The 16,548-nt window shown below is 44.0% G+C and overlaps 1 protein-coding gene across 2 annotated transcripts in view; it reads left to right on the top strand.

The window, feature by feature from the left end:
- The window catches only part of LOC129869450 (gamma-aminobutyric acid receptor subunit alpha-5-like), an 82,218-nt gene that overhangs the window by 2,158 nt on the left and 63,512 nt on the right, over positions 1–16,548 (top strand). For both annotated transcript variants that reach the window (XM_055943879.1, XM_055943878.1), the window contains exons 2-5: positions 689–773; positions 5,951–6,087; positions 7,727–7,794; positions 8,595–8,815. In XM_055943879.1, coding sequence (XP_055799854.1) covers positions 691–773; positions 5,951–6,087; positions 7,727–7,794; positions 8,595–8,815 — 509 coding nt within the window. In that variant the 5' untranslated portion in view covers positions 689–690. The remainder of the gene's footprint in view (positions 1–688; positions 774–5,950; positions 6,088–7,726; positions 7,795–8,594; positions 8,816–16,548) is intronic.

Here is a 16,548-nt window from a genome sequence, read left to right as displayed (position 1 = left end):
AGAGGAAAATGTCATTGATGCAGTTGGTGAAACAGCTGTATAATTTGATCGGTATGAGATATTTTTGTTCCAATTCTAGCTTTAAATAGCAGAGGAGTAGAGGAAGATTTCCAACTATCGATCTTGTTGTCTAACTTGTTGGGAATGTGGTCTGATTTGTGTTGAAAGTTGCATTTACAATGAATGCAATGTTGGAAGTCATGATGTCACAAAGGAAGCTTTTACAATGTTGAAGAAATCCCATGAAACTGGATCAAGTTTAATAAGTATAGTAAAAATTGTAATTGTTTAAAAGTATAAATAGTACAAAAATTCTATAAAGTTGTATGCAAGCATACTATTCCAGACCGGTCTGCACGCTTTAACGTTTGAATGGTATTTCTAGCTTAAACGGTGTAAGAGGAGTAACGTTGTACAGGACAATAACTTTAGTCTGAAATACAGGGGTCCAATATTTCAAGTGAGGCTTCTGCCACAAGCCACACTAATAAAACCGTGTTTTTGTAACTGTGAAGGCTAAACCATTATTCTTTTTTAGTTAAACGGTTGTCATTTACGCATTCCACTGAATTCATGTTCCAGCTTGTTGTAGGCTGACGATGTCACGACTTTTCATAAAGCACCACGGGATCTGCATGAGTTGTCTTCCCACCGTTCTCCTCTGATTGGATGTGCTGTGTGTTTTCAGGCATGGGTGACGGGCTGCGCTGCGGCGGTGCTATGTCGAACGTCTGGGTCTTCGTCCTGCTAATGAGCGTCACCTGCCGTCTGAGGTAAGCCACTCACGTTCACAGCATATCTTTTCATGTTATGGATATTGGTATATAGAGCTATTTCATTTTATTTTATTTTGACATACTTTAAAGTTATATTCATCTATTTAAATTGGGTAGCCAATGCTGGCCATTTCCCTTCCAGTTAGATTAGATTTTGTATGTAAAGTGTTTCAAATATATCTGTTAAGGTTTCTTGAAATTGGTATAAGCCACTGATGCTGTGTAATTTTGTTATGAAATATTTGACAGAATTGGCTAATCTATCCAATACTGCCCTTCTCCCTTCCGCTTTGATTTCATTATTGAGACGTTAAGGGAAGTGTAGCCTATAACTAGTCCTGTCCCTTATTCTATAACTAGTCCTGTCTATAACTAGTCCTGTAAGGGAAGTGTAGCCTATAACTAGTCCTGTCCCTTATTCTATAACTAGTCCTGTCCCTTATTCTATAAATGGTCCTTTAAGGGAAGTGTAGCCTATAACTAGTCCTGTCCCTTATTCTATAACTAGTCCTGTAAGGGAAGTGTAGCCTATAACTAGTCCTGTCCCTTATTCTATAACTAGTCCTGTAAGGGAAGTGTAGCCTATAACTAGTCCTGTCCCTTATTCTATAACTAGTCCTGTCTATAACTAGTCTTGTCCCATATTCTATAACTAGTCTTGTCCCATATTCTATAACTAGTCCTGTCCCATATTCTATAACTAGTCCTTTAAGGGAAGTGTAGCCTATAACTAGTCCTGTCTATAACTAGTCCTGTCCCTTATTCTATAACTAGTCCTGTCTATAACTAGTCCTGTCCCTTATTCTATAACTAGTCCTTTAAGAGAAGTGTAGCCTATAACTAGTCCTGTCCCTTATTATATAACTAGTCCTGTAAGGGAAGTGTAGCCTATAACTAGTCCTGTCCCTTATTCTATAACTAGTCCTGTAAGGGAAGTGTAGCCTATAACTAGTCCTGTCTATAACTAGTCCTGTCCCTTATTCTATAACAAGTCCTTTAAGGGAAGTGTAGCCTATAACTAGTCCTGTCCCTTATTATATAACTAGTCCTGTAAGGGAAGTGTAGCCTATAACTAGTCCTGTCCCTTATTCTATAACTAGTCCTGTCTATAACTAGTCCTGTCCCTTATTCTATAACAAGTCCTTTAAGGGAAGTGTAGCCTATAACTAGTCCTGTCCCTTATTATATAACTAGTCCTGTCTCTTATTCTATAACTAGTCCTGTCCCTTATTCTATAGCTATTCATGTCTCTTATTCTATAACTTGTCCTGTCCCTTATTCTATAACTAGTCCTATCCCTTATTCTATAACTAGTCCTGCCCCATATTCTATAACTAGTCCTGTCCCTTATTCTATAACTAGTCCTGTCTATAACTAGTCCTGTCCCTTATTCTATAACTAGTCCTGTCCCTTATTCTATAGCTATTCCTGTCTCTTATTCTATAACTAGTCCTTTCCCATATTCTATAACTAGTCCTGTCTCATTTTCTGTAACTAGTCCTGTCTCATATTCTGTAACTAGTCCTGTCTCTTATTCTATAGCTATTCCTGTCTCTTATTCTATAACTAGTCCTGTCCCTTATTCTATAACTAGTCCTGTCCCATATTATCTCTTATTCTATAACTAGTCATGTTCCTTATTCTATAACTAGTCATGTCCCATATTCTATAACTAGTCCTGTCCCTTATTCTATAACTAGTCCTGTCCCATATTCTATAACTAGTCCTGTCCCATATTCTATAACTAGTCCTGTTACATATTCTATAACTAGTCCTGTCCCATATTCTATAACTAGTCCTGTCCCATATTCTATAACTAGTCCTGTCCCATATTCTATAACTAGTCCTGTCTCATATTCTATAACTAGTCCTGTCTCATATTCTATAACTAGTCCTGTCCCATATTCTATAACTAGTCCTGTCCCATATTCTATAACTAGTCCTGTCCCTTATTCTATAACTAGTCCTGTCCCATATTCTATAACTAGTCCTGTCCCTTATTCAATGTAATCAAATATACGATAAACAGCTGTCTCTGATTGGGAACCATGTCAGGCAACATAAACATACAAAAACCCAAGACATACAAAAACTAACGTACCCACCCTAGTCACACTATGTATAAAGAAAAACAGAGATATCTAAGGTCAGGGCATGACACCTGTCCCATATTCTATAACTAGTCCTGTCTATAACTGTCCCTTATTCTATAACTAGTCCTGTCCCATATTCTATAACTAGTCCTGTCTCATATTCTATAACTAGTCCTGTCCCATATTCTATAACTAGTCCTGTCCCATATTCTATAACTAGTCCTGTCCCATATTATATAACTAGTCCTGTCCCTTATTCAATGTAATCAAATTGAGCATCCAATTCTGTCAAATTCTCTTCCACATTGATTGATTTCTCAGAAGTAAAGTCGTATAACTGTTCCCTACCCTTCTGATCCCTGTCCTAAAGTATTGTAACTGTCCCCTACCCTTCTGATACCTGTCCTAAAGTATTGTAACTGTTCCCTACCCTTCTGAGCCCTGTCCTAAAGTAATGTAACTGTCCCCTATCCTTCTGATACCTGTCCTAAAGTCATGTAACTGTTCCCAACCCTTCTGATACCTGTCCTAAAGTCATGTAACTGTACCCTGTCCTAAAGTCATGTAACTGTCCCCTACCCTTCTGATCCTTATCCTAAAGTATTGTAACTGTTCCCTACCCTTCTGATACCTGTCCTAAAGTCATGTAACTGTCCCCTACCCTTCTGATACCTGTCCTAAAGTAATGTAACTGTTCCCTATCCTTCTGATACCTGTCCTAAAGTCATGTAACTGTCCCCTATCCTTCTGAAACCTGTCCTAAAGTATTGTAACTGTTCCCAACCCTTCTGATCCCTGTCCTAAAGTATTGTAACTGTTCCCAACCCTTCTGATACCTGTCCTAAAGTCGTATAACTGTTCTCTATCCTTCTGATACCTGTCCTAAAGTAATGTACCTGTTCCCTACCATTCTGATACCTGTCCTAAAGTATTGTATCTGTTCCCTATCCTTTTGATCCTCTGTAGCCTGTTATCCAGTCAACTAACTATACTGTCCTGCTCCCCCTGCAGCCTGTTACCCAGTCAACTAACTATACTGTCCTGTTCCCCCTGCAGCCTGGTACCCAGTCAACTAACTATACTGTCCTGTTCCCCCCTGCAGCCTGTTACCCAGTCAACTAACCATACTGTCCTGTTCCCCCCTGCAGCCTGGTACCCAGTCAACTAGTCTGTAACCATACTGTCCTGCTCCCCCTGCAGCCTGGTACCCAGTCAACTAGTCTGTAACTATACTGTCCTGTTCCCCCTGCAGCCTGGTACCCAGTCAACTAGTCTGTAACTATACTGTCCTGTTTCCCCATGCATCCTGGTACCCAGTCAACTAGTCTGTAACTATACTGTCCTGTTCCCCCTGCAGCCTGGTACCCAGTCAACTAGTCTGTAACTATACTGTCCTGTTCCCCGTGCAGCCTGGTACCCAGTCAACTAGTCTGTAACTATACTGTCCTGTTCCCCCTGCAGCCTGGTAACCAGTCAACTAGTCTGTAACCATACTGTCCTGTTCCCCCTGCAGCCTGGTACCCAGTCAACTAGTCTGTAACCATACTGTCCTGTTCCCCCTGCAGCCTGGTACCCAGTCAACTAGTCTGTAACCATACTGTCCTGTTCCCCCTGCAGCCTGATACCCAGTCAACTAGTCTGTAACTATACTGTCCTGTTCCCCCTGCAGCCTGGTACCCAGTCAACTAGTCTGTAACCATACTGTCCTGTTCCCCCTGCAGCCTGGTACCCAGTCAACTAGTCTGTAACCACACTGTCCTGTTCCCCCTGCATCCTGGTACCCAGTCAACTAGTCTGTAACTATACTGTCCTGTTCCCCCTGCAGCCTGGTACCCAGTCAACTAGTCTGTAACTATACTGTCCTGTTTCCCCTGCAGCCTGGTACCCAGTCAACTAGTCTGTAACTATACTGTCCTGTCCCCCTGCAGCCTGGTACCCAGTCAACTAGTCTGTAACTATACTGTCCTGTCCCCCCTGCAGCCTGGTACCCAGTCAACTAGTCTGTAACTATACTGTCCTGTTCCCCCTGCAGCCTGGTACCCAGTCAACTAGTCCGTAACTATACTGTCCTGTTCCCCCTGCAGCCTGGTACCCAGTCAACTAGTCTGTAACTATACTGTCCTGTTCCCCCCTGCATCCTGGTACCCAGTCAACTAGTCTGTAACCATACTGTCCTGTTCCCCCTGCAGCCTGGTACCCAGTCAACTAGTCTGTAACTATACTGTCCTGTTCCCCCCTGCAGCCTGGTACCCAGTCAACTAGTCTGTAACTATACTGTCCTGTTCCCCCCTGCAGCCTGGTACCCAGTCAACTAGTCTGTAACCATACTGTCCTGTTCCCCCCTGCAGCCTGGTACCCAGTCAACTAGTCTGTAACTATACTGTCCTGTTCCCCCTGCAGCCTGGTACCCAGTCAACTAGTCTGTAACTATACTGTCCTGTTTCCCCTGCAGCCTGGTACCCAGTCAACTAGTCTGTAACTATACTGTCCTGTCCCCCTGCAGCCTGGTACCCAGTCAACTAGTCTGTAACTATACTGTCCTGTCCCCCCTGCAGCCTGGTACCCAGTCAACTAGTCTGTAACTATACTGTCCTGTTCCCCCTGCAGCCTGGTACCCAGTCAACTAGTCCGTAACTATACTGTCCTGTTCCCCCTGCAGCCTGGTACCCAGTCAACTAGTCTGTAACTATACTGTCCTGTTCCCCCCTGCATCCTGGTACCCAGTCAACTAGTCTGTAACCATACTGTCCTGTTCCCCCTGCAGCCTGGTACCCAGTCAACTAGTCTGTAACTATACTGTCCTGTTCCCCCCTGCAGCCTGGTACCCAGTCAACTAGTCTGTAACTATACTGTCCTGTTCCCCCCTGCAGCCTGGTACCCAGTCAACTAGTCTGTAACCATACTGTCCTGTTCCCCCCTGCAGCCTGGTACCCAGTCAACTAGTCTGTAACTATACTGTCCTGTTCCCCCTGCAGCCTGGTACCCAGTCAACTAGTCTGTAACTATACTGTCCTGTTCCCCCCTGCAGCCTGGTACCCAGTCAACTAGTCTGTAACTATACGGTCCTGTTTCCCCCTGCAGCCTTTCCCAGACCCCAGCAGGAACCCCTTCAGAACCCCTAAAAGAGGCGGAGCTAAATGACAACATCACCATCTTTACCCGAATATTGGACAGACTGTTGGACGGCTATGACAACAGGCTACGTCCTGGACTCGGAGGTAGGGACCCATCCAGACCCTCAATGTCTCCCAAAGGCACCCTATTCAAGCCATAAACGGGTCGTATCTGGTCTATAGTAGTGCACTATATAGGGAATCGGGCTCTGGTCTATAGTAGTGCACTATATAGGGAATAGGGCTCTGGTCTAAAGTAGTGTACTATATAGGGAATAGGGCTCTGGTCTAAAGTAGTGTACTATATAGGGAATAGGGCTCTGGTCTATAGTAGTGCACTATATAGGGAATAGGGCTCTGGTCTAAAGTAGTGCTCTATATAGGGAATCGGGCTCTGGTCTATAGTAGTGCACTATATAGGGAATAGGGGCCATTTAGGACACACACTCAAAACCTTTACCATGTTGCATACAGTACATACAGTATGGACATGCAAACTGATTGCATACATACCACATGTAAACTGACTCTTTGGAATCATAATTGTTTTATGATATAATGAAGTAGATAGATCTTCCCTCCAGTACATCTTCTGTATCTATTAGTAAGAGACCACCGATCTTCCCTCCAGAAGATCCTCTGTATCTATTAGTAAGAGACCACAGATCTTCCCTCCAGTACATCCTCTATTGGTAAGAGACCATAGATCTTCCCTCCAGTACATCCACTGTATCTATTAGTAAGAGACCACAGATCTTCCCTCCAGTAGATCCTCTGTATCTATTAGTAAGAGACCACAGATCTTCCCTCCAGTACATCCTCTGTATCTATTAGTAAGAGACCATAGATCTTCCCTCCAGTATATCCTCTGTATCTATTAGTAAGATACCACAGATCTTCCCTCCAGTACATCCTCTGGATCTATTAGTAATAGACCACAGATCTTCCCTCCAGTACATCCTCTGTATCTATTAGTAAGAGACCATAGATCTTCCCTCCAGTACATCCTCTGTATCTATTAGTAAGAGACCACAGATCTTCCCTCCAGTACATCCTCTGTATCTATTAGTAAGAGACCACAGATCTTCCCTCCAGTACATCCTCTGTATCTATTAGTAAGAGACCACAGATCTTCCCTCCAGTACATCCTCTGTATCTATTAGTAAGAGACCACAGATCCTCCCTCCAGTACATCCTCTGTATCTATTAGTAAGAGACCATAGATCTTCCCTCCAGTACATCCTCTGTATCTATTAGTAAGAGACCACAGATCTTCCCTCCAATACAACATCTGTATCCATTAGTAAGAGACCATAGAGGGGTGATAATGTCTTTGTCAGTCTGCTAGTCCTCTATTATAGAGGGGAATGGGTTTATATTCATAGACGCTGGTAAAGAGGTCTCTCAGGTCTCTGACGAAGAGAATAGTGGGTGACCGACCTAGAGAGAGCGAGAGAGAGAGAGAGAGAGAGAGCGAGCGAGCGAGAGAGAGAGAGAGAGAGAGCGAGAGCGAAAGCAATCACTCCTTTCATAAATACCATGGTCTTTGTTCTCAAAGGACCAAGGCCAACTTTTCAGATCCTCTTACGGAAAATAAATGTAATTATTGAAGGTTCAATGCAGAATTATGTGTCAATCCATGTTGTTTGAATAGAAAAAGAGAAAGGTCAGTGAAATAAGGAACATGTACTCGCGCCTCTCTGAGCAACACACACCCTCTCTGGATGGGATTTATTTTCTACAGAGAAGGTGACCGAGATCAAGACCAACATATTTGTGACCAGCTTCGGTCCCGTTTCTGATACTGAAATGGTAAGGACTTCTTCTTGATTAATTATCATCCTAATTGAAACAGTAACAGCTTCCATATTCCCGTGCTACTTATGTATAATTGTATTATTGAATGAAAGTATTTTTTTTGTAAAAATTAAAAAAAAGTGAATAAAAATGAAGCAAAACATTTACTTATTTAATCTATTTTTTAAATTACGATTCGTGTTTTAGTTTTTAAAATTACAATTAGTCGATGTTAATGTCTTTGGGCCGGTTTCCCAGCAACAGATTAAGTCTAGGCCAGGACTAAGAAGCAAACTCAAATGGAGAATCTCCAATGAACATGCATTTTAGGATTAGCCTTAATAATCTGTGTCTGAGAAACTGCCCCTTACTGTCATGCTGTACATCCAATGATGCCCTCGTAGCGTTCATATACCAACGGAACCCCTGTCTCCTCTTTGACCTCTGACATATACCAACGGAACCCCTGTCTCCTCTTTGACCTCTGACATATACCAACGGAACCCCTGTCTCCTCTTTGACCTCTGACATATACCAACGGAACCCCTGTCTCCTCTTTGACCTCTGACATATACCAACGGAACCCCTGTCTCCTCTTTGACCTCTGACATATACCAACGGAACCCCTGTCTCCTCTTTGACCTCTGACATATACCAACGGAACCCCTGTCTCCTCTTTGACCTCTGACATATACCAACGGAACCCCTGTCTCCTCTTTGACCTCTGACATATACCAACGGAACCCCTGTCTCCTCTTTGACCTCTGACATATACCAACGGAACCCCTGTCTCCTCTTTGACCTCTGACCTCCAGGAGTACACCATTGATGTGTTCTTCAGACAGAGCTGGAAGGACGAACGTCTGCGTTTCCAAGGCCCCATGAAGATGTTACCGTTAAACAACCTCCTGGCGTCTAACATCTGGACCCCAGACACCTTCTTCCTCAACGGGAAGAAATCTATCGCCCACAACATGACCACGCCCAACAAACTTCTCCGACTGAAAGACGACGGGACACTGCTCTACACGATGAGGTCAGTGAGAGCCTCAACAACAGTGTGTTGTGAGCAAAAACATTGTTGACTTGTTTTTTTGTTGTTGTTTTTTTATCTCCCACTGTTGGTTTCAGGTCAATGCTCTTAAAGACAAACAAACAGTCTAATACTGGTACAAACAAACAGTCTAAAGACTAAAGACTGGGACAAACAAACAAACAAACAGTCTACAGACTAAAGACTGGTACAAACAAACAGTCTACAGACTACAGACTGGTACAAGCAAACAGTCTACAGACTACAGACTACAGACTGGTACAAACAAACAGTCTACAGACTACAGACTGGTACAGACAAACAGTCTACAGACTACAGACTGGTACAGACAAACAGTCTACAGACTACAGACTGGTACAAGCAAACAGTCTACAGACTACAGACTACAGACTGGTACAGACAAACAGTCTACAGACTACAGACTGGTACAGACAAACAGTCTACACACTACAGACTGGTACAGACAAACAGTCTACAGACTACAGACTGGTGCAATAAACAGTCTACAGACTACAGACTGGTACAGACAAACAGACAGTCTACAGTCTACAGACTGGTACAGACAAACAGACAGTCTACAGTCTACAGACTAAAGACTGGTTACGGGTGCACAGGGTTGTTTCCTTGTTTAAATAGAAAACGTGATTCAACAATCATAAGATAACTTCTCGTTACAACTCTCATGAACATAGATGTATGCTCATTCAATGCTAGATCTAGATCTAAGTCCTGGTGTATGTTTGAGACCCCGCTCACTATGAGATGATCCCTGTATCAACAATAAACAAACCAAACAATACAAAATAATAAACAATAAACATGAGACTTCTGGTCAGTCGACGCTAGGAGGTCAGCACATGCATCTCTGTGCTCCTTCTACTGTAGAACTAAATGTCGTAACGTAGCACTCCGTATCATCGGCATATTCAGCAGCGTTGAAGAAATATATTACCTTCAACAGTGTTATCTTGTGATCAAGCCATCAATGTTATGTGATTATTGGTGTCGTCTAAATGTTAGCTAACGGCTTAGCAATTAGTATGTTTGACATTTCAGTGGAAATACTACTACTATCAGCGGTTTAGCAAAAACAATGCGTCCCGTATTTTTGGCATACGCTTCCCAGTTATTGGCCACCTTACTATTTTGTTAAATTACAAGATATATCCGTTTAATTTTGTTGAAAAAAAATGAGCCACCAACCTCGTATCCAAAGTGTTTACTAGATAGATGGCTAGCCTTCCGGTACAGAAATTGGACTTGCCTGTCAACTTTTCGTTGCGTAGCCCAGTGCGCCCTCCTGTGGACTCTTAACAAAGGGTTCTTCACCAACATATTTAGTGTTAATGTCTCATAATTTGTTTTAAAGATTCATTTTATGTTTTGAGAAAGTAAATAACAGTTTAATATTAAAATAAAAATGAGTATGAATAATTTACATCAAATAAAACTTTGATGTGCATTGACATAAACAATGAAAACACAGAGTGGCGCCTTTTCTCTTCCTTTTCTGTGCTGCAGTTGAGAGAACAAAGTTGTGTCAGACAGAGCATGTTTCATGAAAGCCATTTTCAGTTTTTTGACATCAATACCTCTGGAGGAATCTGCAGGGAGGTCTGCAGGGAGGTGTGTATATCTTTGGAGGAGGGAGACATGCGGTTCCTCCGTCCCATTCGTCTGACATGCCCTGAAGGCTGGTGCTCTGGACTGTAGAGAGAGAAAAAAAAGTTTTAAACATTGCAGTTTTATAAAACACAAAACAAACAGTATTTTTTTTTTGTAATTTAACATGTGTTAGTTGGCGGAGGTGGCTGTATTCGAATTGCAGGGGGCAGGGACACCAGACGAGGCTGCTTTGGTGGTGTGACCAGGGGAGACGGAGCAGGCAGTTGGTGCAGAGGAGGCCGCGTTGGTGGTGACAGACAGGGGTGTGGTGTGCATCGTGGTGGTGGTGGACGAAACTAGCCAACGATGGTTTGGAGTAGATGGTGTTTGTAATGGTGGGGTTGACGTGCTGACGATGGTGTGGCCGGCAGAGTAGGCATCTGGCCTTCTTCTGCAGCTGGGGACTCCGACGGTTTCTCCCTCAACCCACTCTCCTCCAAGTGCTTCTCATAAGAAGTGAAGTAGGTGTCCATCGTTGGACGTGTGACACACTCAGCTCTCCCCCTGTCCAGGGTGTCCGGCCTCCTCATGCTCAGGTTCTTGTGCCTCCTCCTGATCATTTCCCACCACCTCTTCCCCAGTGCTGGGACTGTTTCCCCTGGGTGCCCAAAATCTACAATAGAACCGTAATATAAAATTGTCCATCCAGGATGAACATTTTGTTTTGGCATCACCATACACATCCACGTTTACGTAGCACACATTGAGGACAGTCAGTCCTGCATTCTACATTCATAAACACATTTACCTGCGTATTTCATCAGCCTCTGTCTGGTGAAGGGGAACTCATGGCAGGCGCATTAGATACAGTACTACACCAGCGAATATGCATCCTGTGGTGCAACGTGGGTGGTCGACTGCGATAGCTATGGGTCATCCAGCCGCTCAGCCAGTCCTCCAGGGTCTGCCGAGGGACACCATGCACCTTGGTAGAGAAGAAAATAAAACTGTTACTAGCAGATACAATTTACATAAACATGATAATCTCCTAAAAACAAAAGATGCCTGGCGGATAGCCATCCCTGCCCCGCAGTCCTCCATGGCATGGAACATGTCCACCTGAATAACCTGACTAACCTTGGCAGCCTGGTAGATGGCCAACCCTGCCCCGCAGTCCTCCATGGCATGGAACATGTCCACCTGAATAACCTGACTAACCTTGGCAGCCTGGTAGATGGCCAACCCTGCCCCGCAGTCCTCCATGGCATGGAACATGTCCACCTGAATAACCTGACTAACCTTGGCAGCCTGGCAGATAGCCATCCCTGCCTCGCAGTCCTCCGTGGCATGGAACATGTTGTCCTCATCAACACTCACACCTGTGTTAACGATAGAATCACTGACATAATGTCAGCTGGTCCTTTTGTGGCAGGGCTGAAATGCAGTGGAAATGTTTTTTGGGGATTCAGTTCATTTGCCTGGCAAAGAGCGACTTTGCAATTAATTGCAATTCATCTGATCACTCTTCATAACATTTTGGAGTATATGCAAATTGCCATCATACAATCTGAGGCAGCAGACTGTGAAAATTAATATTTGTGTCATTCTCTAAACTTTTGGCCCACGACTATATATTTCAGAGGGAAAAAGTTGGATATTAAATTGTGTGGTCTGTCGCGCCGTCTTACGACATACAGCGTGTCCCACAACGTGTATACATCTAACTTTTTTGAAAACTCTCAACTTAATTTACATAAACTGCAATAAAACTCAGCTGTCAGCTAGCTAGAAGGGTGTCTAGTCGCAGAACTTACCGTTATTTTACTGTCCGTTTAAATGTTGAACTCGAGGTGATTTAGTCCTCAACCGCTTAAAAGTGTCCGATGTCCGGGGAGAAAAATAGCTAGGAGTTCTAATGTCTATTGAATCATCATGCTCATTCTACTATAGAACTAAATGTAATAGGAGTTCTTTTGTCTATTGAATCGTCATGCTCATTCTACTATAGAACTAAATGTCATAGGAGTTCTGCTGTCTATTGAATCATCATGCTCATTCTACTATAGAACTAAATGTCATAGGAGTTCTGCTGTCTATTGAATCGTCATGCTCATTCTACTATAGAACTAAATGTCATAGGAGTTCTAATGTCTATTGAATCATCATGCTCATTCTACTATAGAACTAAATGTCATAGGAGTTCTGCTGTCTATTGAATCGTCATGCTCATTCTACTATAGAACTAAATGTAATAGGAGTTCTAATGTCTATTGAATCGTCATGCTCATTCTACTATAGAACTAAATGTCATAGGAGTTCTAATGTCTATTGAATCGTCATGCTCATTCTACTATAGAACTAAATGTTATAGGAGTTCTTTTGTCTATTGAATCATCATGCTCATTCTACTATAGAACTAAATGTTATAGGAGTTCTGCTGTCTATTGAATCGTCATGCTCATTCTACTATAGAACTAAATGTCATTGGAGTTCTGCTGTCTTTTGAATCGTCATGCTCATTCTACTATAGAACTAAATGTCATTGGAGTTCTGCTGTCTATTGAATCGTCATGCTCATTCTACTATAGAACTAAATGTCATAGGAGTTCTAATGTCTATTGAATCGTCATGCTCATTCTACTATAGAACTAAATGTCATAGGAGTTCTGCTGTCTATTGAATCGTCATGCTCATTCTACTATAGAACTAAATGTTATAGGAGTTCTAATGTCTATTGAATCGTCATGCTCATTCTACTATAGAACTAAATGTAATAGGAGTTTTAATGTCTATTGAATCGTCATGCTCATTCTACTATAGAACTAAATGTTATAGGAGTTCTAATGTCTATTGTCTTACTGTTTTGTTATATAGGGTTTGTTAACTTGTTATGTAGCTAGTTACAGTAAATATACGGTACTCTATCTCTACACCATTATTCAGTCATAATACATAGGTGATATTGTCATGTTTGAGACTCAAACATCAAACAGTACATAAAGCAGCCCCTGGAGATTTGACTGTGAGACCCCTGCTGTAGGAATGCATCCTATAATACTCACACACACACACACACACACACACACACACACACACACACACACACACACACACACACACACACACACACACACACACAGAGACTCCCTTCAGCTCTGACGGTTCGTCTGTCCAATTCCTCTGACGGTTCGTCTGTCCAATTCCTCTGACGGTTCCTCTTTCCAATTCCTCTGACGGTTCCTCTGTCCCATTCCTCTGACGGTTCCTCTGACGGTTCCTCTGTCCCATTCCTCTGACGGTTCGTCTGTCCAATTCCTCTGACGGTTCCTCTTTCCAATTCCTCTGACGGTTCCTCTGTCCCATTCCTCTGATGGTTCCTCTGACGGTTCCTCTGTCCCATTCCTCTGACGGTTCCTCTGTCCCATTCCTCTGACGGTTCGTCTGTCCAATTCCTCTGACGGTTCCTCTGTCCCATTCCTCTGACGGTTCCTCTGTCCCATTCCTCTGACGGTTCCTCTGACGGTTCCTCTGACGGGTCCTCTGACGGTTCCTCTGTCCCATTCCTCTGACGGTTCCTCCGTCCCATTCCTCTGACGGTTCCTCCGTCCCATTCCTCTGACGGTTCCTCTGACGGTTCCTCTGACGGTTCCTCTGTCCCATTCCTCTGACGGTTCCGCTGACGGTTCATCTGTCCCATTCCTCTGACGGTTCCTCTGACGGTTCCTCCGTCCCATTCCTCTGACGGGTCCTCTGACGGTTCCTCCGTCCCATTCCTCTGACGGTTCCTCTGACGGTTCCTCTGTCCCATTCCTCTGACGGTTCCGCTGACGGTTCATCTGTCCCATTCCTCTGACGGTTCCTCTGACGGTTCCTCTGACGGGTCCTCTGACGGTTCCTCTGTCCCATTCCTCTGACGGTTCCTCTGTCCCGTTCCTCTGACGGTTCCTCTGACGGTTCCTCTGACGGTTCCTCTGACGGGTCCTCTGACGGTTCCTCTGTCCCATTCCTCTGACGGTTCCTCTGTCCCATTCCTCTGACGGTTCCTCTGTCCCATTCCTCTGACGGTTCCTCTGACGGTTCCTCTGTCGGTACCTCTGACGGTTCCTCTGTCCCATTCCTCTGACGGTTCCTCTGTCCCATTCCTCTGTCGGTACCTCTGACGGTTCCTCTGTCCCATTCCTCTGACGGTTCCTCTGTCCCATTCCTCTGACGGTTCCTCTGACGGGTCCTCTGTCCCATTCCTCTGACGGTTCCTCTGTCCCATTCCTCTGACGGTTCCTCTGTCCCATTCCTCTGTCGGTACCTCTGACGGTTCCTCTGTCCCATTCCTCTGACGGTTCCTTTGTCCCATTCCTCTGACGGTTCCTCTGACGGGTCCTCTGACGGGTCCTCTGACGGTTCCTCTGCATGTGGGTCAGATGAATTGGAAAGCGGAGAGGCAGAAGTCTTTGTTTGTCTTGCCTCATTCCTCTGAGGCACGGTGGTGGAGGAAAACAGGCCAAAGGGATGTGTCCCAAATGGCACCCTATTCCTATATAGTGCACTACTTTTGACGAGGGTTCATAGGGTATAGTGTGTATAGTATATAATGATTCAGATTTTAAAAACATTCAGATTTTTTATTTTTTTTAAGTCAAATATATACTTCCAAAAATAAATGAAAACAAAAAATTGCTTTTTTGGTCTTAATTTAGGGTTAGTGTGCAGTTTGGTTAAAGTTATGGTTAAGGTCAGGGTTAGGTTCAGAGCTGCCTCCAGAACTAGATTCATGACGACAAACGCTAACCTGCTATTGTGTTGAGGCTCTGCAAACCCTTGCTGCTAATGACCGGAGAATCTTCTGTTAACGTGCCCTTCTTCTTACTCAGACACAGATTGATCTCAGACCAACACTCATTTAAAAACACTTTCTAAACCCAGCCATGGTAAACACTTGACAATGTAATCAGCAAAAAAAAATAATTGCAGAGAAGGTTGGTTTTGTAATGAGATAATTGAAAGTGGAAGAGCTGAAGGAATGATCTAGACACTACTAAAAGAGACAAAACAGAACATCCTTGACGTGTTTCAAAGCTGACTCAGTAAACAGTCAATTTAGTGATCTGCTAACAGAGCACCAACATTTTGCTGTTGTTGGCTATCACACAGCTTTGCACCCACTGCTGGGATTTCAAATCACTTTGGGATAGCCACACCCTAGGGGCTTTATTCACAGCCTAGGGGCTCTATTTACACCCTAGGGGGTCTATTTACAGACTAGGGGCTCTATTTACAGACTAGGGGCTCTATCCACGGCCTAGGGGCTCTATTTACAGACTAGGGGCTCTATCCACGGCCTAGGGGCTCTATTTACAGACTAGGGGCTCTATCCACGGCCTAGGGGCTCTATTTACAGACTAGGGGCTCTATCCACAGCCTAGGGGCTCTATTTACAGCCCAGGGGCTCTATTTACACCCTAGGGGGTCTATTTACAGCCCAGGGGCTCTATTTACAGCCTAGGGGCTCTATTTACAGACTAGGGGCTCTATTTACAGACTAGGGGCTCTATTTACAGACTAGGGGCTCTATTTACAGCCCATGGGCTCTATTTACAGCCCAGGGGCTCTATTTACAGCCCAGGGGCTCTATTTACAGCCCAGGGGCTCTATTTACAGCCTAGGGGCTCTATTTACAGACTAGGGGCTCTATCCACGGCCTAGGGGCTCTATTTACAGACTAGGGGCTCTATTTACAGACTAGGGGCTCTATCCACGGCCTAGGGGCTCTATTTACAGACTAGGGGCTCTATCCACGGCCTAGGGGCTCTATTTACAGACTAGGGGCTCTATTTACAGACTAGGGGCTCTATCCACGGCCTAGGGGCTCTATTTACAGACTAGGGGCTCTATCCACGGCCTAGGGGCTCTATTTACAGACTAGGGGCTCTATCCACGGCCTAGGGGCTCTATTTACAGCCTATTTTTGTCCGGCTCTACGGCGACGCAATTACCAAACGCACTTTAGTTTGTAATTTCAGCATGTAAAAACTGACACTGGCGTTTTTTCAACCGTGTTTCAGTTTCAGCAATTTACCTGTCTAATATCAGCTCCCTCACACTGAAGGGGAGGG

Source organism: Salvelinus fontinalis, chromosome 14, assembly GCF_029448725.1.
Source record: "Salvelinus fontinalis isolate EN_2023a chromosome 14, ASM2944872v1, whole genome shotgun sequence".
NCBI lineage: Eukaryota > Metazoa > Chordata > Actinopteri > Salmoniformes > Salmonidae > Salvelinus > Salvelinus fontinalis.
The sequence above is the reverse complement of the archived record's forward strand: the minus strand, read 5'-3'. Positions and strand labels throughout refer to the sequence as shown.